This window comes from Cetorhinus maximus, chromosome 16, assembly GCF_964194155.1.
Source record: "Cetorhinus maximus chromosome 16, sCetMax3.hap1.1, whole genome shotgun sequence".
NCBI lineage: Eukaryota > Metazoa > Chordata > Chondrichthyes > Lamniformes > Cetorhinidae > Cetorhinus > Cetorhinus maximus.
In genome coordinates, this window is record NC_135894.1 from 67,231,904 (window position 1) to 67,257,239 (window position 25,336).

The 25,336-nt window shown below is 44.5% G+C and overlaps 1 protein-coding gene across 1 annotated transcript in view; it reads left to right on the top strand.

The window, feature by feature from the left end:
• Positions 1-25,336, top strand: part of stxbp5l (syntaxin binding protein 5L) — a 578,167-nt gene that overhangs the window by 256,508 nt on the left and 296,323 nt on the right. The window contains exons 6-7 of the mRNA XM_078559960.1: positions 3,673-3,736; positions 24,436-24,519. Coding sequence (XP_078416086.1) covers positions 3,673-3,736; positions 24,436-24,519 — 148 coding nt within the window. The remainder of the gene's footprint in view (positions 1-3,672; positions 3,737-24,435; positions 24,520-25,336) is intronic.

The window sequence follows — 25,336 nt, forward strand, 5'->3', positions numbered from 1 at the left end:
CATGCAGAAGAAAAGTGGCACCCTCAGCCATGATGACATATCTGAATTTAATGTATCAAACAAAGCAGCTTATTACAAAAAAAAGACAAGAGTGTTACAAATCAAATAAAATCATAAGGGCCTCATCTCGGGCCAACAAAAAAGCATCAGTGAAAAACCCGTGGTGTGCCTAAGGTGCCTTATGCTTTCGTTTCCAGGTACTACGTCTTGGTGCTGCCCCATCGCTCGGAGTGGCATCTGAGACAACCTGCTGACTCTGCTGTCCTGTTGGCCTTGATGACCTTGGCAGTCATCCTCTGGCCCGTGGAGCCTGTGCTGGCCTCGCCTGGGAGGGAGCTGCCAGTTCCACAGCTAGCATCTCCCCAGTCGTCCATAACCTCACTGGATGATACAGTCACTGGGAGAGGGGCGGAGGAGCTGCCGCCCTCATCCAGAGCGCCCTGAGAGGAGCCCGCAGAGACGACAGGCAGCTGCTGCACTGATGTGAGATCGCTTCAGACCTCCCTGCTCACCGTGGATGGATGGGCACTGAGCTGGTAAACTTGATGCCCACACCATCTCCCACACTGGCACTGAGCATCTGAGGCCAATGCCGATATGAGGGCTTGCTGGTCAGAGCGCATCCCCAGGAAGCCCTGATGGGTCTCCTGGAGTAGGCTCTCCATGAGAGTTGCCACTCTCTCCATGGAGGATGCACGGCATTCGGACATGTGGCTCATTGCTTTGGCGAGTGTCTGCGTAGACTCCTCCACCACGGAGACCAAGCCAAGCATAGCTTCATCTATCTCCCCCAGATGCTCCCACACACCTGCACCTGCTGCATCACGGACGACTCCAGAGGCACATCGTCAGACACCGACTGAGCATGTGCCTGGTCCCCTGCAGTCCTCCAACTGCTGGCGCCACGGGCACTCTCTATCTCTGCCAGCTCCTCCGAGTGTGAAGTGCCCTCACCGTTGTGCCCCGGGACACTAGCCGTTGTTTGAATTCCCACCGAGGTGCTAGTATCTGTGCTGGTGCCTGCCTCGCAGAAATGGTGTGATGCTGGTGAGACTTCAGGCCCCTCAGGTGTGAGAGGGGGCCTCTGCTGCTCCTCCTCCTGGCCCTGCTCCGATGATGCTGAAAGGAAGAACAAGGACAGTGGATCACTTAGTGTGGAGACAATGACAAAGTCCATCCCTGTCCCCCGGATCATTATGCGCTCATCTTTCCATAACCAATGGTGAAGCCATGTTGCAAAATTAAATCATTTAGCATTCAGCAGCGCTATGGCTGTTGGGAGGACAAAGCTGACCTCACTGTTGGGCATAAATACCTGGCCGTAGCACCCCAACCTCACCGACACCAGTGGACCTGAGTGCATGGCGCCTCACGAGATCTAGGGCCTCTTACTCGAAATGGCTTAGAATGGTGATCTGTGCCTGGCTGCTGCCAGTCCTCGCACGCTCTGCCATGTTATGAGCATTCTTCTTCTGAAAATAAGAGAAGAGCATTGATTAGTGCAAATTGCACATGGACTCTGTTTGCGCACAGCCAACCCCAACCAGAATGGGACATATCAGGGCTCCAGTGCCTCCTCACCCCGCTGCTGTCAAACACTCACACAAAGATGCTGGGCCTGCTCCCCATCCCCATACCCACCATCTTGGACACATGCTGCCTACATCACGTTAGGCACCACATGGTATATCCTTCCATAGCAAAGAGGCGCAAGCACATGGAGTGCAGAGGGCAGCAGATGGTTCCTTGCCATACCACCTTGAAGCTCCCCTCCCACTATCTCATCACCCTGACGTGGGCATGTCCTGGAGTTCAAACACAGCACCTAGGTGCAACTCCTCCAGGTTGCCCCCACATGTGGGACTCAGTGTAACACATGCTGCGGGGACAAAACACATCTCCTCATCACCCTCTCAGGCTGACCTCAGCATGGGCAGTATCTGCTGGCCAACCCAGCAGAGGACAAATGCCATCAATGATTCAATGCAGTCACAACATTCAGACTTGGGGGGGAGGCAGCAGCAGGGGGTAAGCCGACCTGCTGGGTTAAATGCCCAATGCCAACATGATACTCACCCTGCCAGAGGGCAACAAGTCGTTGAAACGCTTGCGACACTGGATCCAAGTGCGCCGCACCACGTCACGGGAGCTCACCACCTCCGCCATCTCCTCCCAGGCACGTTTCGTCATGTGGGGGGGCCTCCTCCTCCCATCCTGGGGAACAGCACCACCCGCTGTGCTGCCACCTCCTTGAGGAGGGCAGCAAGGCAATCATCCGAAAAACAAGGGGGACACTGGCTCCCCGCCTTCCCCTCCCGCCTGGCCTGTCCCACTGCCCTAACCTCCGGCCTGGCCTGTCCCGCTGCCTGACCCTCCGGACTGGCGTGCTCACCAGAAGCTCTCTTCTGTGGCCTTGCACTTGCCATTGTGAGCAGCCTAGAAAGGACTGTCAGGCCTTCATCTAAACAGGCTGCCAGTTCGCCATTGTACCCGGCGGTCTGTGCACGCCTGCCGCCGCCCACCCACTCCCGCTATCCTTGGGAGTCGAGAAATACGCTGGGCGGGCCTTAATTGGCCTGCCCGCATAAAATGGTGACGTGGACCCGATCGCCTGCGATCGGGTCGGGTCCACCCACGCTCACTCTCGCTCCGTCCCCCTGCCAACTGGAAAATTCAGGCCTAAGAGGTTATTTTCCCTGACTGGGGAATCTAGAACACGGAGGCACAGCCTCAGGATGAGCACTCTTTTATTTAGGACTGAGATGAGGAGAAATTTCTTTGCTCAGAGGATTGTGAATCTTTGGAATTCTATACCCTGGAGGGTTCTGGATGCTCTATCATTGAATATATTCAAGGCTGGGACAGATAGATTTTTTTTTTATCCCTGAGGGAATCAATTGGGATCAAACACGACAGTGGAGTTGAGGCAGAAGATCAGTCATGATCATATTTCTAATGTTCTTAAGTTCCCGGTGAAGTATAACTTTCTTTCTTATGTGTTCCAAAAGAATTCCCAAAATAATATAGCATTTAAACTGTACAATGTTAAGATAACATAGCCATTCCAAAGAACTGGCGCAGACTTGACATGTTGAATGGTTTCCTTTTATGACCAACTATTCTATGATTAGGGACAATTTTCTTGTGCTTTGTACCTAGGTGACATTTACTCAGTCAGCATCAATCACAAGAAAAGGGGTGACAAATGATACCATAATACCAACTCTACTACCATTACTTTGCACCGTTATTTCTAGAGCTTCCCTTGGGTAGGCGATAAAGTGCCTATACCGACAATAGATGTTGGCTGACAGCTATTGTGCTTGTGAGATGTGAAAGGGTATATCTGGCTGATTTGTTTCCCCTTGATTTTAGATGCTATATCCTGGCAGGTGCACCTCACCATGTCAGCTTCACACCCTGTATGCAGAGTGTTTGTTGTGCTCTGAACTGATTTAGTTGCACATCTTACATTTCAGTAAATGTTTTCTCCTAATCACTTCAACTAAGGCAACGTGAGAGAGAAAAAATTATTTGCAGAAGAGTTTACCGTGTACAATGAGGAATTGTAGATCTTGCAAACCACATACTAATATTGGTGTATTAATTTTTTTAAATCAAGTTTTATTTTTTCAATACTTTTCGTTATGAAAATTATATATTTTTTTGCAGGTCTACAAAAACTCACCCTGGCCCTGTTGTTCATTTAAGTGACAGTCCAAGGGACGAGGGGAAAGTAAGTAAGAAAGAAAAATAACATACAATTGTTTCTTTAATGCATTTTTTTTGTTCAGGAATTCAGATGAATTATTTGGGCTTTTGAATCCCAAATAAAAAATTTAAAGTACATAAACAATGCATTCATGGTATCTGTTTGTTTACACCTTTACTGCATTAAATATTAAACTTTCATAGCATCCCTACACTTATTTCTGCTTCAATGGTAAAATTTAAAGGGGCATTCCACTAAAAAAAAATTTAACAACCCTTAAGTTGTTCACAATGGTTTATTTTATTTCACTGCTGCAATAGATTTAAATGTATTCCTTCTGCATTGCTTGTGAGTTCAACAGCTATTTAGACCAACAGAGTAACAAATAGATGTACATCACTTCTCATCTGTTGTCTTGTGCTGGTATTTTTCTCCACTCAAGCCTTCTAGCCTAATTCAATTTTCCAGCTCACTGTCTATTGTCAGACAACTAATTCCGCTTTAAAAGAATTTAAGAACTCTACTTCAATAACATTGGATGCACAGAATTTTGCATTCCAACTACAGTATGAAGAATCTTTTCTAACCTCCCCTTAGTTCTTTTTAGGATTGGCTTAAATTTGTAACCACTCTTCACCATTGTGCTGACCAATGGAGGCAAGCTATCATTATTTATTCCAACATAACCCTTCAGAATTGCAAAGACCCCTGTCCAATCATCTCTTAACAATCTCAGACCCGGTGGAGAAAAAAGCAAACAGTGGTAATTGTAATGCAGAACTCCAAACACATTCAGATTCCTGGGGCTGAATTTTTACTGACCTGGGTAGCTCTCTGGAGAGATAAACACTGCTGCGGCAGGCAGGCAAGCAGGAGGGTGCCTCGACATGGAGACACCCTCAGAAGTATAATTAAAATTGCGAAAATGAAGATGCCCGAAGCCTGTAGGCCTATTGCAGCAGAGGAGAAACCTCTCTAAAGGAATTGTTTTGGCCACAGGTTCGGCCTTTCCTCCTTGCAGACCTGTCATTGGAGCATGAAGCCTCTGGCTCCGATATCCCCTGAGCCTGCCACTGGGAGGCCACCTCCACAGAACTACCAGACTCTGCACTCAGCGGGGGTCTGCTCTAACACCAGGAAGATCCCAGTGGAGTCCTCGCCGTCCTCCCATAAGACATTTACTTGGCTTAAGTGTTTATCAGCCATTGATGAATAGGTAGCCCGGCCAATGTGCACCCACCTCCGCCAAGATTGCCTGGAGGTGAGAATGCACTAGAGTGCCAACCTGCCGCCCTAACCTCCGATTTTTCTCCTGGTCCCACCTTTAAGGCCACCTCCGCAGGATTGGGAAGATTCTGCCCAGCATTGCCAGAAATGCTGAGGCAGAAAATTTATCCTTTCATGCATGAGTGGTAAGTTGGAGACTTTTCCAGTGTTTAAAAATATAAATTTCCATAAACTAACAAAAATACCTCATAAAATACTCAGAACTTGTTAATACAATTTCTAGGCTTTCAATATTTAAAATAAAATACCTTAATCATCAAAGATAGCTCAGAAGAGAGACTTTCTCACTGAATTTTTCAATGTAAATAGAGGCAATTGATTAAAAGTGAAATCCAGCCTAATAAAGAATCTTTTTGTTGACATTTAAAAAAGAATGCACATGCACCGCCGGTGAGCAGTTCGTAACTTACATTGTTTTATATTTAGTCTAACCATATTAAGGATGAATCAAGATAGGAACTGTCACTGAACTCCTCATGCTATCTGTAAATTACATAGCAAACACTCCATGCCTGGCAACACCGTGAAAATTCCCAAGATCAGAGCAAAGACGGAATGTTACAATTACGGGTGGGTGGGGGGTAAGGGGGTGGAAATTTTCAATGAACACTTGCCTGTTTCTCACCTGAAAAACAGGTGACTAGCAGTTGAAAATAGGAAAGAGTTGGTGGAAGGGGTTGGGGATCCTTTGGACAGCCAAGATACACCTGATGAAATTTTTTGGCCATCTGTAAATGAGTACACAGCATGCAAATACCAGTTGTTGGACTCTATTTGCATTTTCAGCTATATATATGAATGTAGAATGTGTGGCACAAGCTGCTCCCATTTATACCAGACAGTGAGCAGCCTAACCAGCAGTCCTTAAAGAGACTATTGAAGGTTACTCCAGAAACAAGGATTTTTTATGAGGGGGTGGGGGTCAATTTCATGCAACCAGGAGGAACATAAGTGCTTCACCTACCCCCACAGAAGTATTGCCGCCTATGGGTCCCCATCCTGCTTTTACAGCTGTCTTCTGGCTAAGCTCATCCATGGAACTGCTAGATTGCCCCCCATCCAGTATGGTGAGCTGCCAGCCAGCACTCATTGACCACTTAGCAATTTGCCTTAATTATGCTAAAGAGGCCCGAACCTAAAAAATGGTTCGGGACTCGTGGCTAGCTTCAGGCAGATGGTACGGCTACTTTGCCAACTTCACAATCATTTTGGAGAGAAGTTAAAATGGCCCCTTTGATAGTTTGCTGTGAAAGGATTTTAAACGTAGAGTGGTTTGAGGATTCTGGTGGTGCCATCCAATGTTACATGACTAATTGAGCATACCCAGTGAGCACCTAATATTATGTAACAGCCCCTAACTTAATTCATAACATACCTCAGGTAACTTTATTTTTAAATTTGCATTTGTAGATGACTTAAGGGCCTCACCCTGCAACCACAGGTATTATTAACCCAGTGGCAGCCGGGGGACTTGCCATGCGGGGAACATGACAAGCAAGTCCGTGCAGGGTTGCTTGCAGGTTCCGGGGGCCTCATTCACAGGCACTGCATGTCTAATCATGGAACCCAACGTCGGGAATGGGGGTGAGGGGGAGGATGTGATTGAGTATCACCCCCCTGCCCGTGCTGCCAACATTCTTCACTACCCCTCCCTGTAATCCTCCTCCCGCCATCAATCACCTCTGGTCTGGGATCCAGCGATGATCCTAGATTTCAGGTGGGTGTTGTACCAGCAGCAACCACCAACTCCTCAGTGGTGCTGCAATTCAATAGAGCTGCAGGCCTCTGATTGGCTGGCAGCTCTTGGTGGGCAGGAAGTGATCCCAGGGAAGGCCTGCTGCTAGCCTTTCAAGAGCTTGATTGGTACATGATACAGGTGGCCTTCTCTAAATGAGACGATGCAGCAGTCTCACCAGCTCTCCAGCTGGTAGGCGAGACCCCCATCACCGCCACAAGATTCCGCCCATAGAATCTGGAGCACAGAAAGAGGCCAGTTGGCTCAACATGCCTGTGCTGGCTTTTTGAAAGAGAACTATTGCCAATTATCATATACCTGTGGCCTCTGGTCACTGACCCTACATTTTGGAAACAGTTTCTTTTTATTTGTTCTATCCATATCCTTTATAATTCTGAGCACCTCTATTAAATCTCGCCTAACCTTTTCTGTTCTAAAAATAACAGACCCAGCTTCTCCACATAACTCAAGTTCCTTATCTCTAGTATCATTTTGGTAAATCACCACTGCACTTTCTCCAAGATCTTTTCAAATACCTGAATGTTTAATTAGCAGGGTTCTTAGACCTTAGAAATTTGTTTGTTAAAGCATCAATTTGTTATAATAATTAAAACTTATCACAGACAACAAGAATGCCCCTGGCTTTGAGTAGAAACCATGCAATATGGCATCTGGTTCAGCAGGAATGTCACTCATTGGGAGTTCTTCCACTTTTTCCTCTTCTTGCACTTCCTCTTCCTCAGTGATACCTATATTTTCTGCCTCCATTTCCTCCTTGTTTAGGAGCAGTTCTTTTTTTTCTCTTTTTATTCCTTTTCAATTTCAACTATTTAATATTTATATTTCTCTATTACATAAAAACACGCAGAAGTGCAATGCTGAAATTGTTCATCTCAATATGTTGCCAAGCAATAATGCAATTCACTCAGTTTTTACAGTGTGTTTTCAGGATGCAAGGTTTTTTTTTAACTCATTCACGGGATGTGGGCTTCACTGGCTGGGCCAGCATTTATTGCCCATCCCATCTCTTGGAAAGCCCCCCACCTTCATTTACCGAAAAGGCATTATGGGCCAACACAATCGCCCTGATATTTACGAGGAAGCAAGGAGGGAGTGGGGGAACGCAAGGAAAATCCAGCAAGGCCGACTTTAGTGGTATGACCTAATAATCTTCTTCTGTTTCCTACCTGGCAACTGTCCAATGGACAGGCTGGCTGGCTGCCTGACAAGAAAACCAGTGGCAGGAAGACGCAGTCAGGGACCTTTGGAACTGGTTCCTGAGATCATCTGCTTTGGATCAAAAAAAAGGCAAACTGCAATATTTTCTTAATGGAGAGACTAAGGAGAGCAAAAGGATTTGGGTTTCCAAGTGCACAAATCACTAAATGCTCGTGCACAAGCTCAAAAAGAAATCAAAAAGCTCATGGAAAGCTGGCTTTTTCTCAAGGACTACTTTTCCTTGGTTTTTATTCTCCATGTTTGTGGCTGGAATTGATAGTGGGCTTTGATCCATGTCTTTTTTTAATTATTCATTTACGGGATTTGGGCATTGCTGGCTAGGCCAGCATTTATTCCCCATCCCTCATTGCCCTTGAGAAGGTGGTAGTGAGCTGCCTTCTTGAACCACTGCGGTCCCTGTGGTGTAGGTACACCCACAGTTCTGTTAAGGAGGGAGTTCCAGGATTACCCCCTTGCTCACTTTAAGAAGAAAAAAAAACTTTTATTGTTTCTAAGTCTGTGTCATATCTTCTGTTTCAATGGAACCAATTAAGGTTATTTCTTTCTCAAGGATAAAGCACCTCAAAGTTAGCAACTGCTTTTATATATCATCTGGTTGTTTCCCCATGCACTTAAAAGGGCCACGGAAAGCCACCAAAGAAACCAACAAGTGAGTGTTCTTCACTAGGAATTTCCTCCTGTCTTCATATTAACACTTCGAGCTTTCAGCAGCCCACGCACCACTGTCCACCTTCCTGCTTGTTCACCCACTCTTTGAGTTTACCTGTGGGCTGGTTTACCATTTGAGAGAGAAAAATTCAAAGGGGTCAGATCAGCGAGATGCATGGGTATTCCAATGAGACACAAGGATGGATTTAGGATGACTCTCATGTCTCTCTTCTGGTACGTGAACCAGCATGTCAAATGTTTCCAGCCATATACCAGGAGCTAAGGAATTTTAGCTCCAGTGTAATCCTTTTCCCCTGCTCTAATTGCCTCCCAACATCTAATCCCACCCCACCTGAGAACTGTCCTTGGTTTTGACTTCACTTGTGCAATACAATGGAAGATCGACCAGAGGTATAAAGGGCTAAAAATTGATAGATCCCAAAAATGGACACAGGGATCTTGGTGTCTGATTAACTTGTACATGTTCAAAGTAGTGCAGGCAGCACAAAAATTTCATGCTGCCAACTAACTGAAATAAAATTGACAGCGGTGTGGTTTCCAAAGTTGAAAATGCTGTGAGTGCCTGTATACCACAGCAGGGGGTACAAGTTTGTGCAAGGCTGGTACTGCTTAAAGTTAGCCTACATGAAAATGGCACAACATGGCATAGAGTGGCCTCCTAGATTTTCTGATGCGATACTCGAGGCCTGGGTGCAGGAAGTGGACAAGAGGAATGTCCTGCATCCACAGCGAGCTGGGAGCTCTCCAGACAAGCACTTAGAAGGGAATGGGAGCAAATGCCCATGAAGGTCACTGCAAACAGTGACACCCTGAGGACCTGGATATGGGAAGTTTAATGACCACACAGAAGTGGCCAAGGTCAGTAAATTCATCTTCGACTGCCATATCCTTACAACTGAACCACCAGCCTTACACACTACTCAATTCACCACACCCCTTTACTCACCCACCAGCAATCTCAAGCAATTATGGCTCATAACACACATTCATTGCTTTACCTCACCCTTGCACACCTAGTACAGTTGCAAGCCTCAAACCCTCATCTCACACCTTCCACACATTGCCAGTTATTAAATCATTACAGCTACATCACCAAACATATTGCATCACACTCACTGACACACTTCCCTCTCTCTTGTAGGACAGGTTGGCACACAACTGGAGAGAGCAGGAGCTAACTGGCAGGGGACAAGCATCAGATGGTGCATCATAATCGTGCCCACAAGTGTTCTTGTGGAGTTGGCCACCACTCCCACACTGGGAAGGATGAGTCCCACGCTCTGTACAAAGCCCTTTGCCTTGTTGAAGCCGGACTCTTCCATGCTACATGACAAGGACAGCAGACTTTCTGGCAGGCATGCTAATGCACCATGTACATGCCCATCCGCCTTTTTCTATACATCGTCCGATCAAAGCCCTCATCTCTGCTGCAGAACTCATGTGCAACCCCATCCTCTCTGAATTGGCACCTGCATGATCCTTTCCCTCTGCCCTAGCTGCTGGTCACTTGTGCCTGGTGACTCACCATTTGCAGATCTCGCCTCTGAGCTACCCTCTAAAGTACATGCAGTGCAGTATCTGAGCTAGTGGTTGCAAGTGTGAGATTGGGTGCTTTTTCATCATCAGAGCAATGTCCTAATCTGCTTGCAATTCATGCTCTCGCACTAGTGCTTGACCAGTTCTTGGGTATCTGAAAGGAGAAAAGCACAATTGTAGAATGGTAGTGACAGAAGTGAGGCGCTGGTGTGCAGCGGGGAAGCAAAGGATCCATGCATACACCATCTGCAGCTTGTATATCAGAAGAGATTGTGAGATATGGGGAAGTGGGATGTGCGAAGGTGGATTAGGTAGGAAAATAGTAATCTTCTATGGCCTCAACCCCGCCGCTGGTCACAGTCTCAGTGACAGTCATTTAAATTATGGTGACCAGCATCTCCTCAACAGGGCATGCAGCTATGCTTGTTCCCCACCAGTTAGCTCCTGGCCTCTCTAGTTATGTGCCAACCTGTCCTGCAAGAGAGAAGTGTGCCTGTGAATGTGATGCAATGTGTTTGGTGATGTGACTGTAATGATTTAATAACTGGCAATGTATGGAAGCTGTGAGATGTGTGTGTGAGGCTTGCAACCGTACCAAGTGTGCAAGGGTGAGGTAAAGTGGTGAATGTGAGTTATGAGTCATGATTGCTCGAGATTGTTGGTTGGTTAGTAAAGGGGTGTGGTGAATTGAGTAGTGCGTAAGGCTAGCGAATCAGTTGTAAGGATATGGCAGTTGAAGATGAATTTACTGACCTTGGCCACTTCTGTGGCCATTGAACTTCTTGTATCCAGGTCCTCAGGATGACACTATTTGCAGTGACCTTCATGAGCATTTGCTTCCATTCTCTTCTAAGCACTTGTCTGGAGAGCTCCCAGCTCGCTGTGGATGCAGGACATTCCTCTTGTCCACTTCCTGCACCCAGGCCTTGAGTGTCGCATCAGAAAGTCTGTGCAGATGTTGTGCCATCTTCATATAGGTCAAACACTTATACAACAGCTTCCAGTACATCCTGCAGCCGGAATGCACCTCCCCTTTAAGAAATTAAGGCTGGCTTTAAGCAGTTTCCTTTGCAGCACAAGCAGAAACCACCAAATATCTGAGTGCTGCAGTGGAAGCTTAGACTGAGATCATGAAGCCTCAGCTTGTTGCCTATTAGGTTCAGAATGTTGCTGTCATGGCTGCAGATACCAATGCACAAAAAGGCTTTCAGGGTCTTGTTGTAGAGTGTTGGTTACAGTTTGGTAGGTCTGAAGAAGTCTTCGTAGTAATATGTAAGTTAACTGCAAGTCTTGATTGACGCTTAGAACTATTTACAAACATACAAGAGTGCAAGCTAGGAGCTGTCTCCATGCTTGTTGGTACACACAGCTCTGTCCAACACTCAACTGATCCTGGGTGTGGGTCATGTGCTCTCTTACATCACTGTGTGGGTGATAGTGTACTCAGTCCCACATTAACCCTATATTGCCAGACCCTTATTCTAAACCTCCCCCCAAGTCTTTATCCAATGCATTTTAAGTGATTATAGTTTATCTTATGTCTTACATTGTTATTACTATAATACATTTACATTATCATTACTATATTATCACTACCCCACCTCCCCCCTTCAAGTCCTTGAATTCAAAGGTTCAGGTAGTCTGGAGGCCTTATGTGGAAGGGTTATCTCATTTGCATTACTGTTGGACGAGTGGTATGCTCTGTTGCTGCTGGTTCTTCCTGTAGGTTTGGAGGTTTTTCTGGCATCTGGGTATATTTTCATCCTTTTCTTCCATTCTTTTGTATTGAACTGCTCTTGTTGGTTCAGCTGTTGCGCTGATCAGTGGTTGCAACTCTAACTTGTTTCTTGTGGGGTGGACGAACATTGTGCTTTTCTCATTTCTTCTGTCATCGTGTGGGTCATCGTGACGTATGTGGAAGTTTCCCTTTCAAAATTGGAACCCTTGTTCCCACTTGTTTCACAATTTTACCCAAATTTTTGAGTACTTTCTTCTGAATTGTTTTTCGAGCTTATGAATCTTTTCATTCAGCTTAGCAACTACTGTGGTAAGTTGAGTTGTCTTTGTTTCAGAGTTATCTGCAGAACTCTTATGTAAGTTTGACAACTTCACCTGGGCATTCAGTTTTGTTCGGAATCTTTCTTCCATGGTCACTGACTGCTCCTTGGACTCTTCCAATTCACTCATTAGGTCATCAATCTGTTCATAGAATTTCTCTTATCTGCTTTCAAAGTCTGGATTTGCTCTTCCATATTACATATCTCAACCTTCATGTTGTTCAGATTGGACCGAAGTTCATGAAGTTAATCAGTTTTGGTTGTTAATTCTGCTTTCAAGCATCTGTTCTGCTGCATCAGCAATTCATTTTCCTGTTCCAGACATTTTACACGATGCTTACTAAAGGCTTCTGGTGCTTGAAGTTCATCAAGTTTTAATTGAAGATCTATCTTTGTTAAATTTGCTTCTACAAGTTCATCATTTAAGCATTTCAGTTCCTCTTTCAAGTGTTCTACTTCCTGTGAGTGACATTCCAGTATTCTCATTAGTTCTCGTTTTTCCTTTACAAACTCATCTTTCATACGTGAAAGTTGGTTTTCTATGCTAATCCATTTTTCTTTAGCAGAGCATAATTCCTCTGTGCTATCCTCCAAGTTCAGATTCTGTAATTGCACTTCTGCCAATTGTTCCTGAGACTCTTTATGTTCTTTTGTGAGAAGTTCTACTTGCTCTTGACATCCTAGGTTCTTAATTTTCATTTCTTCATGTATATCTTTGGAAATGTAATGTTTTCCCAAGTTTTCTTCCAAATGTCCAACCATTTTTTTCAGCTCCATAGCCTCTTTCTTGTACCTCTTGGCTTCCTCCTGGAACATAGAACATTCCCATGTCTTCTCTGCCAACTGGTTCTTCAGTTCTTTCAAGGCTGCAACTTCCTTGAGTGTATTTTCTGCCTGCTGTTGTGCCTGGCTGTATTTCTGGTTGAGTTTTCCTAACTCCCACTTTGATTTGGCAACAATGGAATTCAGAGTTCTTTTATTTGCCCCTGGCACCTCTGTGACTCCTCAGAAATATATTTGTTTAGATCACAAACAGCTTGGTTCATTGAAGACATTAGTGTATTGTGCATTTTTGAAGGTATATACTCAGCTTGAATTTTGTGTTTCAAATCTTCCAGTTCAGCTTTGATGCAAACATTTTCTAACCTTATTTCATCTTCCCTTTGCAGTGTTTGTATATCTTAGACATCATCAGACTTTATTCACAGTCAGCTGTTCGCTTTGCACTTTCCCCTGCAGTTGCAGTTCGGGTTATGTGTCAGGGTTTCCAAAAAGGTATATTTTTGGGACTTCCAGAAAATTCTTTGCCTCTCTGGCGCCCTCATGTGGTTTGTTCAGGTAATGTCTTTTTCCATTCATGGCTTTACTCGGGGTTTTCTATCCCTCTTTGTAAGTTCTATGTGCGCTACAAATTTAAAGGTTAAAGAATTTGTCAAAGATTTTTAATATTTCATCGAAGCTGGTTCAGAACTCATCAGTGTGCTGCATTAGGCTTACTTCATTAGCAAGTTCACCAAAACAGTATAAAAAAGTATTTATATGGACTTTTTCTGATTTTTCACTTAGAACTGATGTCCAGAACTCCTAATTTTCCGTTAGGTTTGGCCCTTGGATAAGTCCAAATTGTTCTGGAAGAATGGATTTCTGATCCATGGTTAAAAGTATAGGTTCTGCTTTAAGAGCTTTCTGAATTTCAAGATGGCATCGCCATTCACTTTGAGGCAAAAGGATTTCCTGCACTTGCAGGTTTTGGTGGGTTCTTCTACAATGGCGATTGCACTCAGCCTGAAAAAACTTTTTTAACAATGGCTGCCTGGATTGGTTGCCTACAGAGTTCTCTTGCTCGGCGTTTTACTTTAAAGTTGCAAATTTGTCGAACTCTGGCTTTTGCTTTCTCTCAGCTAAATTCAGATGTCGTGATTCTCCTGGACTTTTAAATTAATTAGTTTTCTGCATTTCAGAGCGAGCAAGGATGCCAGGTGCTCAGGCACTGACTTGGGATTGGGTTTTTACAGAATCACAGAATGGTTACGGCGTAGAAGGACGCCATTCGGCCCATCATGTCTGCACCAGCTCTCCAAATGAGCATCATATCTTAGTACCATTCTCCTGCTTTTTCCCCTTGCCCTTGCGCATTGTTTCTGTTCAAATAATCATCTATTGCCCTCTTGAATGCCTCAATTAAACCTGTCTCCACCACACTTCAAGGCAGTGCATTCCAGACTCGAACCACTCACTGTAAAAAAAAGTTTTTTCTCACATAACCTTTGCTTCTTTTGCAAATCACTTTAAATCTATGCCCCCTCGTTCTTGATCTCTTGACGAGCGGATGCAGTTTCTCCCTATCTACTCTATCCAGCCCCTTTATGATTTTGAACGCCTCTATCAAATCTCCTCTTAGCCTTCTCCTCTCCAAGGAGAACAGTCCCGACCTCTCCAACCTATCTTCATAATTCAAGTTTCTCACCCCTGGAACCATTCTTATAACCCTCTTCTGCACATCCTTCCTATATTATGGCATCAAAAACTGTACACAATACTCCAGCTGAGGTCTAACTAGTGTCTTATATAAGCTCAGCATAACCTCCTGCTCTTGTACTCTATAGCCCTATTAATAAAGGCCAGGATACTGTATGCTTTATTAACTGCTCTCTCCACCTGTCCTGCCACCTTCAATGATCTATACACACATACACCCAGGTCTCTCTGCTCCTGCACACCCCCTTAACAATTCTACCCCTTAATTTATATTGTCTTTCCATGATCTTCCTACCAAAATGAATCACCTCACACCGCATTGAACTTCATCTGCCACCTATCTGCCCACCCCACCAACTAGCCTTTGGAAGTTCTTTACTGTCCTCCTCACAGTTTACAATGCTTCCAAGTTTTGTATCATCTGCAAACTTAGGAATTGTCCCATGCACACCAAGATCTAGATCATTAATATATATCAGGAAAAGCAAAGTCCCAATACCAACCCCTGGGGAACTCTACTACAAACCTTCCTCCAGCCCAAAAAATATCCATAGACCATTACTGTATGTTTCCTATTACTCAACCAATTTTGTATCCATGTTGCTACTGTCTCTTTTATTCCATGAGCTATAACTTTTCTCATAAGTCTCTTGTGGGGCACTGTATCGAATGCCTTTTGAAAGTCCATGTACACTACATCAACATCATTACTCTCATCAACCCTCTCTGTTGCCTCTTCAAAAAGCTCCAGCAAGTTAATTAAACATGATTTCCCCTTTTAGAAATCCATGCTGACTCTTCCTAATCAACCCATATTTTGCCATGTGACAACTAATTCTATCCTGAATAATTTTCTCTAGAAGCTTCCCCACCACTGAAGTTAAACTGACTGGTCTATAATTGCTGGGCTTATCTTTACAACCTTTTTTGAACAAGTGCGTAATGTTTACAATTCTCCAGTCCTCTGGCACCTCCCCTGAGTCTAGGAAAGACTGAAACGTTATGGCCAATGCCCCTGCAATTTCCACTCTTACTTCCTTCAATATCATTGGATGCACCTCATCCGCTCCTGGGGCCTTGTCAACCTTAAGAACCGACAGTTTATCCAACGCTTCTGCCTTATCAATTTTGAACCCTTCTAGTGACAGAGTTTCCTCTTCTATCACTGTGGTCTCGGTAGCATCTGCTTCCTTGGTAAAGACAGATGCAAAGTATTTATTTAACACCTCAGCCATGCCCCCTGCCTTCATGTGTAACTCCCCTTTTTGGTCCCTAATTGGCCCTCCTTTTACCACCCTCTTAATAATTATGCACCAATAGCAGATTTTAGGATTCCCCTTTATGTTGGCTATCAGTCTTTTATCATGATCCCTCTTTGCTTCTCTTATTTGCTTTTTCACCTCCCCCCTGAACCTTCTATTCTCAGTTGTATTTTCTACCTGACACCTGTTTATAAGCACACTTTTTCTCCTTTATCTTAATTTGTATCTCCTTTTTCATCCAGAGAGCTTTGGATTTGTTTGCCCTGCCTTTGCCTTTTGAGGAAATATACCTTGTCTGTGCCCGAACCATTTCTTCTTTGAAGGTAGCCCATTGTTCAGCTACAGTTTTTCCTGCTCCCCCTTTGGTTCCAGTCTCTCCGGCCCAGCTCCATTCTTGTCCCATCGAAGTTGGCTCTCCCCCAGTTAATTATTCTTACTCTGGATTGCACATTGTCCTTTTCTACTATCATCCTAAAACTTACAATACAATGATCACTGTCTCCTAAATGTTCCCTCACTGACACTTGATCTACTTGGCCCATCTCATTTCCAAGAACCAGGTCCAACAGTGCATCCTTTCTTGTTGGACTGGACACATACTGCTATCGAAAATTCTCCTGAACACAATCTCGGAACTCTTGCCCCCCTCCGCCCTTTACACTAACACTGTCCCAGTCTAATTAACCATTCGGGTAATTAAAGTCCCCCATTAAAACTACTCTATAACGTTTGCTTCTTTCTGTAATTTCCCTGCAGATTTGTTCCACTACACCCTTCCCACTAGTTGGCAGTCTATAGACTACAATGTAATTGCACCCTTTTTGTTCCTTAGCTCTAGCCTAATTGAGTCTGTCCTTGAACTCTCTGGGACATCTGCTTTCTCCAGCACTGCAATGCTCTCCTTAACCAATAACTCCACCCCTCCTCCTTTTCTTCCTTTCCTATCTTTTCTGAACACCTTGTACCCAGGAATATTTACCATCCAGCCCTGCCCTTCCTTGAGCCAGCTCCCTGTTATCGCCAAAACATCATATTTCCACATGGCAACCTGCACCTGTAACTCCCCGATCTTATTTACTATACTACATGCATTCACATACATGAACAGTAACCCTGATTTAGAGTTCATGACTTTCTTCCTTACTCCTACTCCACCTATTAAGTTACAATTCTCTACACTAGTGCTATCTGTTTCTCCCAGTATTTGTGCACCCTGATATTCCTTGCTAATACTCTCTCCTGGTTCCCACACCCCTGTTGAGTTAGTTTAAAGTCCTCCCAACAGCACTAGCAAAAAGCCCCGCAAGGAACTTAGTCCCAGCTCTGCCCAGGTGCAACCTGTCCAGCTTGTACATTAGCCACCTTCTCCAGAGCCAGTCCTAGTGTCCCAGGAATCTAAAGCTTTCCCTCCTGCACTATCTTTCCAGCCACCCATTTATCTACCTTATCCTCCATTTTCTGTACTCACTTGCACGTGGCACTGGGAGTAATCCAGAGATTACTATATTTGAGGTCCTGCTTGCTCATTTTTGACCTAGCTCCCTAAATTCTGATCACAGGACCACATCGCCCATCCAACCTAATTCATTGGTACCAATGTGGGCCACGACCTGTGGCTGGTTGCCCTCCCCGAGAAGAATATCCTGCAGCTGCTCGGTGACATCCTTGACCCTGGCAACATACTATCCTGGAGTCACGGCTACGGCCGCAGAAATGCCTGTCTGTTCCCCTAACTAATGAATCTCCTATCACTATTCCCCTTCCACTCTTCTTCCTCCCCTCCTGTACAGCTGAGCCACTTGTGGTGCCACAAACTTGGCTCTGACTGCACTCCTTTGAGGAACCAACACCCTCATTGGTATCCAAAATGGAAAACCGATTTGCGAGCGGGATTCCCGGGGACCCCTACACTACCTGCCCGGTTCTCTTGGACTGCCCGGCGGTCACCCATTCCCTTTCTGCCTGCATACTTCTAGCCTGCGGTGTGACCACCTCTCTGAACATGCTATCCACGTAGCTCTCAGCCTCGTGGATGCGCCACAGTGACTCCAGCTGCCGCTTGAGCTCTGAAACCCAGAGCACAAGTTTCTGCAGCTGGCAGCATTTCCTGCGCATGTGGTAAATGGGATTAGAACAGTTAGGTACTTGTTTGACCGGTGCAGACTTGATGGGCCAAAGGGCCTTTTTCTGTGCTGTAGACCTCTATGGTCGTCTAGGACACCAGCAGTGTCCATGACTTCCCACATATTGCAGGACATGCATTCCACATGACCAAGCTGCACTACCATGTGTTAACTTTACTTCCCTTACGTTAACTTTAATGTACTTTGGTTTACTTATATTACTTTATTTTACTGACCCTGGCTTAATTTTACTCCCCTATTCCAAGTGTTTCTAACTTAAAAACAAGCAGCTACTTTTTTAAAGATAGTACGCTTTTCTAATTTACAGCTATTTAAACACACGCCCTAACATTAGTTTCCCACCAGCCAATGAACTTACAGTTTTTTCCTGTGATGTCACTCTTCGTTTTTTTTCTTCAAAGCCAGCGTTCTGGAGCTGAATCTGAAGCAGCTGTCTCCTGTCCACTCTCCAATCAGGTTCGCCCTCTGCCTATCTTCCGGGTAAATGTAGGCCCCAAGCCCCAATCTCTTTATATCCATGCTTTCTTCTGTGCGTTCTCCAACCAGGTTCACTCTTTGCCTCTCTCCCGGGCAAAGGGTTTTTTTCAAACTGCACTTCTGACTCTGAATTATGAAGATTGTTCAAGATTTGCTGTAGCCTGGAATTTTAAAAGATTTAGCTCACCCCTGTTTGGACTGCTGACTCTGCACTCTGGGGTTTAAATCTGGTCTTCCAAAAAGGATTCAATGGAGTTTTCTGCTTCAGGAGGAATTTTAAATTTCTGCCTTCAGCTTCCAAACCTTTCTTTGGACCGTTTTCCTGGTGATTTTTCCTTTGTGCCACTGCTTCTGGAGCTTCTTTTCAGGTCAGAATGCTTTGTTAAATTTTTCTCAGTCTTCCAGCATTTTAATTTTTCTCTGCATTTTCTGTGAGACTTTGGGTTTTTCTACAAGCTGCCACATTGTCATAGGATGTTGGCTACAGTTCGATAAGTCTGAGGAAGTCTTCGTAATAGGCTCTTAGAACTACTTACAAATATACAGTAAAGGTTACAAGCTAGGAGCTGTCTCCATGCTTGCTGGTACACTCGGCTCTGACCAACACTCGACTGACCCTGGGTGCTCTCTTACATCACTGTGTGGGCCGTACTGTACTCAGTTCCACATTAACCCTATATATGCCAGACCCTTATACTACAAGTTTCGATGCATTGATCAAGAACACTCTGCCCACAAGGTTGATGGAAGCCGAGACAATCACTGACTTCAAAAGGAAATTGGCTGGGCACCTAAATGAAGTAAACTTGCAGGGCTATGGGGATAGAGTGGGGGAGTGGAACTGACTGGATTGCTCCATGGAGAGCTGGCCAGATAGACCAGATAAGCAGGATAGGCCAGATGGCAAATGCCATAATTGACTGTATGACGGCCCAGCAATCTGTGCTCCACTAGATTATTTGGATTGCTGAGGCAGTGGCAGTGGTTCTGTGGCACCTTTCTGTTCGGCTGTTCTCTCTTAGGATGACGACGTTCATGCTCCCGCCATTTCCACTCCACAAGTGCCCCTGCTGTTGCTGGTTAGCCAGCCAGCTCAGGTTTCTGCCACCCATGCTGAAGTGCTGTAGTCCAAAGCTGGGCATACTAGGCCCAAGGGTGCTCAAGGTCGTCCTCGACTGAAAGTCAGCAGCCTTCACCTGGCCATGCTGCAATAAATGAGGTAGCACTGCACAGGAGCACAAGGCCAAGTGAAGATACCCACAAGACAGGCACTAAGGAAATGCACAGGGGATGATTAATTGACTTTTGTATGGAATACTGGATATTTGGTTAGGTAAAGTTGGTTTGGAATTGTTGTTTTGTGACGGATTGTGGTTTTGCTCATGGCAATCATTGTTGAATGAGGCAGTCATGGACAGGCATGTCATTATATTGGTTGCCTCCTCCTCCTTCTTGTGCTCTCCCTCCTCAGCTACTTCCCATATCCCTAGTGGCTAGGACTGTACCCTCATGATGGCCAGGTTGTGGAGGAGATAATGGACCATCTCGATCAGGACATCTAGTCTAGCGAGTACTGGAGGGGTTCTCCAGAGAAGGCCCAGGCAGTGGAGCTGTTGCTTTAGTGCCCCACTAGTCTATGATGTTTCCCGTGACAACAGGATGGACATTGAGCCCATGATGGCCACATTTGATTGGGTTGTGGATTGGAATCAAGAGTCAGGCGTTAAGCAATATTCACCCAGCAACCACCCTCTGGTTTGACCTGGTAACTGAAAGATTGCAGGACAGCAGATTGGCACAGAATGAAAGCATCATGACTGCTGCTAGGATAGCAGGCATTCACCAGCATCCTTGCTGAGCGTGATTGCACAACAACTGCACACTCAGCGAGTGCTAACCTTTCCTGTTGTGGTACATCTCAGCTTTGAGATGCAGTTCCTGCAAAGCCATGTGCACACAGTGCTGTTAAGGAGAGAGAGTGTTCCAGGTTTTGACCCAGCGACAGTGAAGGAACGACGATATATTTCCAAATCAGGATGGTGAGTGGCTTAGAGGGGAACTTCCAGCTAGTGGTGTTCCCATGTGTCTGCTGCCCTTGTCCTTCTAGATGGTAGCAATCGTGGGTTTGGAAGATGCTGTGTAAGGAGCCTTGGTGAGTTTCTGCAGTGCATCTTGTAGATGGTACACACTGCTCCCACTGTGCGTTGGTGGTGGAGGGAGTGAATGTTTGTGGATGGGGTGCCAAACAAACAGGCTGCTTTATCCTGGATGGTGTCAAGCTTCTTGAGTGTTGTTGGAGCAGCAGGCTCCAGGCAAGGGGAAATTATTCCATCACACTCCTGACTTGTGCTTTGTAGATTGTGGACAGGCTTTGGGGAGTCAGGAGGTGAGTTACTCAGCGCAGGATTCCTAGCCTCTGACCTGCTCTTGTAGCCACAGTATTTATATGGCTAGTCCAGCTCAGTTTCTGGTCAATCGTAACCTCTAGGATGTTGATAGTGTGGGGATTCAGCAATGGTAATGCCATTAAATGTCAAGTGGCGATGGATAGATTCTCTCTTGTTGGAGATCGTCATTGCCTGGCACTTGTGTGGCATGAATGTTACTTGCCACTTGTCAACCCAAGCCTGGATGTTGTCCTACTGCATTTAGACATGGACTGCTTCAGTACCTGAGGAGTTGCAAATGGTGCTGAAAATTGTGCGAACATCCCCACTCCTGACCTTATGATGGAAGGAAGATCATTGATGAAGCAGCTGAAGATGGCTGGGCCTAGGACACTACCCTGAGGAACTCCTGCAGTGATGTCCTGGAGCTGAGATGACTGACCTCCAACAATCACAACCATCTTCCTTTGCGCTAAGTATGACTCCAACAAATGAAGAGTTTTCTCACTGATATCCATTGACTGGAGTTTTGCTCAGGTTCCTTGATGCCACACTCGATCAAGTACTGCCTTGATATCAAGGGCAGTCACTCTCACCTCACCTCTGGAGTTAAGCTCTTTTGTCCATGTTTGAACCAAGGCTGTAATGAGCCCAGGAGCTGAGTGGCCCTGGCGGAACCCAAACGGGAACATCAGTAAGCAGGTTATTGCTAAGCAAGTGCCGCTTGATAGCACTGTTGATGACCCCTTCCATCACTTTACTGGTGATCAAGAGTAGACTGATGTGGTGATAATTGGCCAGGTTTGTCCTGTTTTTTGTGTACAGGAAATACCTGGGCAATTTTCCATATTGCTGGGTAGATGCCAGTGTTGTAGCTGTACTGGAACAGTTTTGCTAGGGGTGCGACAGGTTCTGGAGCACATGCCTTCAGTACTATTGCTGAAATGTTGCCAGAGACCATAGCCTTTGCAGTATCCAGTGCCTTCAACCATTTCTTGATATCAGGTGGAGTGAATCGAATTGGCTGAAGACTGGCATTTGTGATGCTGTGGACGTCTGGAGGAGGCCGAGGTGGAGCATCCAGTCGGCATTTCTGGCTGAAGATTGTAGCAAACACTTCAGCCTTATCTTTTGCACTGATGTGTTGGGCTCCCCCACCATTGAAGATGGGGTAGTTGTGGAGCCTCCTCCTCCAGTGAGTTGTTTAATTGTCCACCACCATTCACAACTGGATGTGGCAGAACTGCAGAGCTTAGATCTGATCCGTTGGTTGTGGAATTGCTTAGCTCTGTCTATCACTTGCTGCATAAAAACAATTCCCAGAAGCCATCTTTGGTTCTTCTGCCGTTGACCTTAAATTGATATCTTCTGCTTCTCGACCCTTCTGCCAATGTGAACAATTTCTCCTTATCTACTCTGTCCAGACCCCTCATGATTTTGAACACCTCTGTCAAATCTCCCTCAGCCTTCTCTGTGGAAAACAGCCCCAACTTCTCCAATCTGTCCTCATAACTGAAGCTCCTCATCCTTGGAACCATGATTGTAAATCTTTTCAACACCTTCTCTAAAGCCTTCACATCCTTCCTAAAGTGTGGTGCCTCAAGTTGGATGCAATACCCCAGTTGAAGCTGAACCAGTGTTTTAGAAAGCTTCACCATAACCTGTTTGCTTCCTTACTCTATACTGTTCTATTTATAGAGTCAGAGTTATACAGCACAGAAACAGGCCCTTCGGCCCATCCTGTCCATGCCAGCCATCAAGCACTTATCTATTCTAATCCCATTTTCCAACACTTGGCCCGTAGCCCTGTATGCTATGGTGTTTCAAGTGCTCATCTAAATACTTCTAAATGTTGTGAGGGTTCTTGCCTCCACCACCCCATCAAGCTGTGTGTTCCAGATTCCAACCATTCCTCAAATCCCCTCTAAACCTCCTGCCCCTTATCTTAAATCAATGCCCCCTGGTTATTGACACCTCCGCTAAGGGGAAAGGTTTCTTCCCATCTATGCCCCTCAATTTCATATACCTCTATCAGGTCCCCTCTCAGCCTTATCTTTTTTTTCTCATGGAAGCTGAACAGAGAAAATATTCAACGATCGAAAAGGAGACCTTGGGTTTGGTGTTAGCACTGCAGCATTTTGATAAAGCCCAGGATCACATAAACCTTACTAACTGTGCAAGGACCATGTAAAAGGCATTTCCTTAAAGTGGTCCTTTTAAGAATTTGTGCCTATGTACTTAGCCCCCTTTTTAATTTATGATTTTAAAATAACCCAGCAGACAAGATTTAGTCTTATACAAGCTAAAAGTTAGTTTATTACAAAACTACTGCTGAAAGTTATTTAAGTAAAAGTAATGAAGTTATTAACTAAAATACAGATACAAAGATTAAAATGCCGGTAAAGGAAAGCAAAGATACTTAAAGATGGGATTTCAAATCAGTCTCTGTGAGATATCATTGCGGTCCCATTGCTTGAGTTCCTTCTTTCCGAAGTGAAGGGCTTGAAACAGTTGAATATTTAAAATAAGACATGTTGCTGACAGATTAAGATTAAGTACACAGTATGGATTTTTGAGATGAAGTGTACTGTAATTTTCAGTAGCCAAATATCACTCCATTTGTTTGCTTTTCCCAACATTTGTGCTGGGATTGTTTTGGCCAGTTATTCCATTATTTTCCTGCTGCCCCTCCATCATTTCCCACCCAGGTCTCCTAGCCTGCAATGCTGGGGCCAGGAAAATTGAGCCCATCTACTGCGTAACAGAATTGGAATTAAAGCAAGTGTACAATTATTATATAAAAGCAGAGCAGCCATAATATCTCTCAATTAACCATTATTGTTAAAATGCCATCTGCATGCATCAGTCCTGTCAACTGCCTGTTATTTACAAATGCATGCCAACAGCCTTGCAAATACTGTGCCAAATGGCTGTTTGGATCTTTTTATATTGCCTGAACTGATCCTAACATGAGCAAATTTTGGAACAAAGCAAATAAATGGAATGATATTTAGTTATTGAAAATGACAATGCACCTGGTCATCTCAGAACTCTATACTGTGTACTTACGCTTAATGTATCACAAATATGTCTTATTTTAAATGTCCAACTGCAACAAAATAATTTTGCTTCCATTGTAGTGGAACTTTTATTGACTGTAAAAATTAGATGGTGATTGGCTCTCATATTTAAAAAGACTGTGTCCCTTCTCCAGACTCATAACACAGACTTAATGCTGGTAAGTGTAAAATTATATGCATTTAGCAGATGTTTTTCTTCTTTTGCAGTTTCTATACTACTACTAAGATATATATACACAACAGTGCTGAAGCTAAGAAACACAAATATCTACATGTAAAAATGCAATGCATTGTGTTGGCACATTAGAGTTAGATTTGAAGCAAATTATATTTACCTGGAATTGATTATATATCTTCAATTTTGGATTGCAGCTGCTCATGGGATTTGAAAGTGGAACAGTTGTGTTGTGGGATATAAGGTCAAAAAGGGCAGATTTCAGATTTTATTACGATGAGGTGAGTAAAATTTTAATGTTTTGAAGCATGCAAAATTCACCTTTGGAAAACGCGGAGCTAGCTTTTGTGTGTGAATTTTATATAATATTTAGATTGGGTCGATCAATATCTTTTCTAAAGTTTCTATTTTTGGAGCTGCACAGGACCTTTACTTTATGATATCTGTCCAAATGGTGTGATGAACTGCTTTGGGGATTTTAGGTTTGTATATAAAGTTGGCAGCTTTCTAATGAAGACTAGAATGTACTAAATTCTTTCAAGAGAACATATGAATATACGAATTAGGAGCAGGAGTAGGCCACTCGGTTCTTCAAGCCAACACTGTCATTCAATAAGATCATGGCTGATCTGAATGTTACCTCAGCTCCACGTTCCTGCCTATCCCAATAACCTTTCACCCCCTTGCTTATCAAGAATCTATCTATCTTTGCCTTAAAAATATTAAAAGACTCCTTCCACTGCCTTTTGAGGAAGAGAATTTCAAAGACTCACAACTCTCTGAGAGAAAAAATTTCTCCCATCTCTGTCCTTAATGGGTGACCCCTTATTTTTAAACAGAGGCTCCTAGTACTAGATTCTCCTACCAAAGGAAACATCGTCTCCACATCCACCCTGTCAAGACCCCTCAGGATCTTATATGTTTCAATCAGGTCGCCTCTTACCCTTCTAAACTCCAGCAGATACAAGCCTAGCCTGCTCAACCATTCCTCATAAGACAACTCACCCAATCCAAGTATTAGTTTGTAAACTTTCTCTGAACTGCTTCCAATGCATTTACATCCTTCTTTAAGTAAGGAGACCAATGTTGTACACAGTA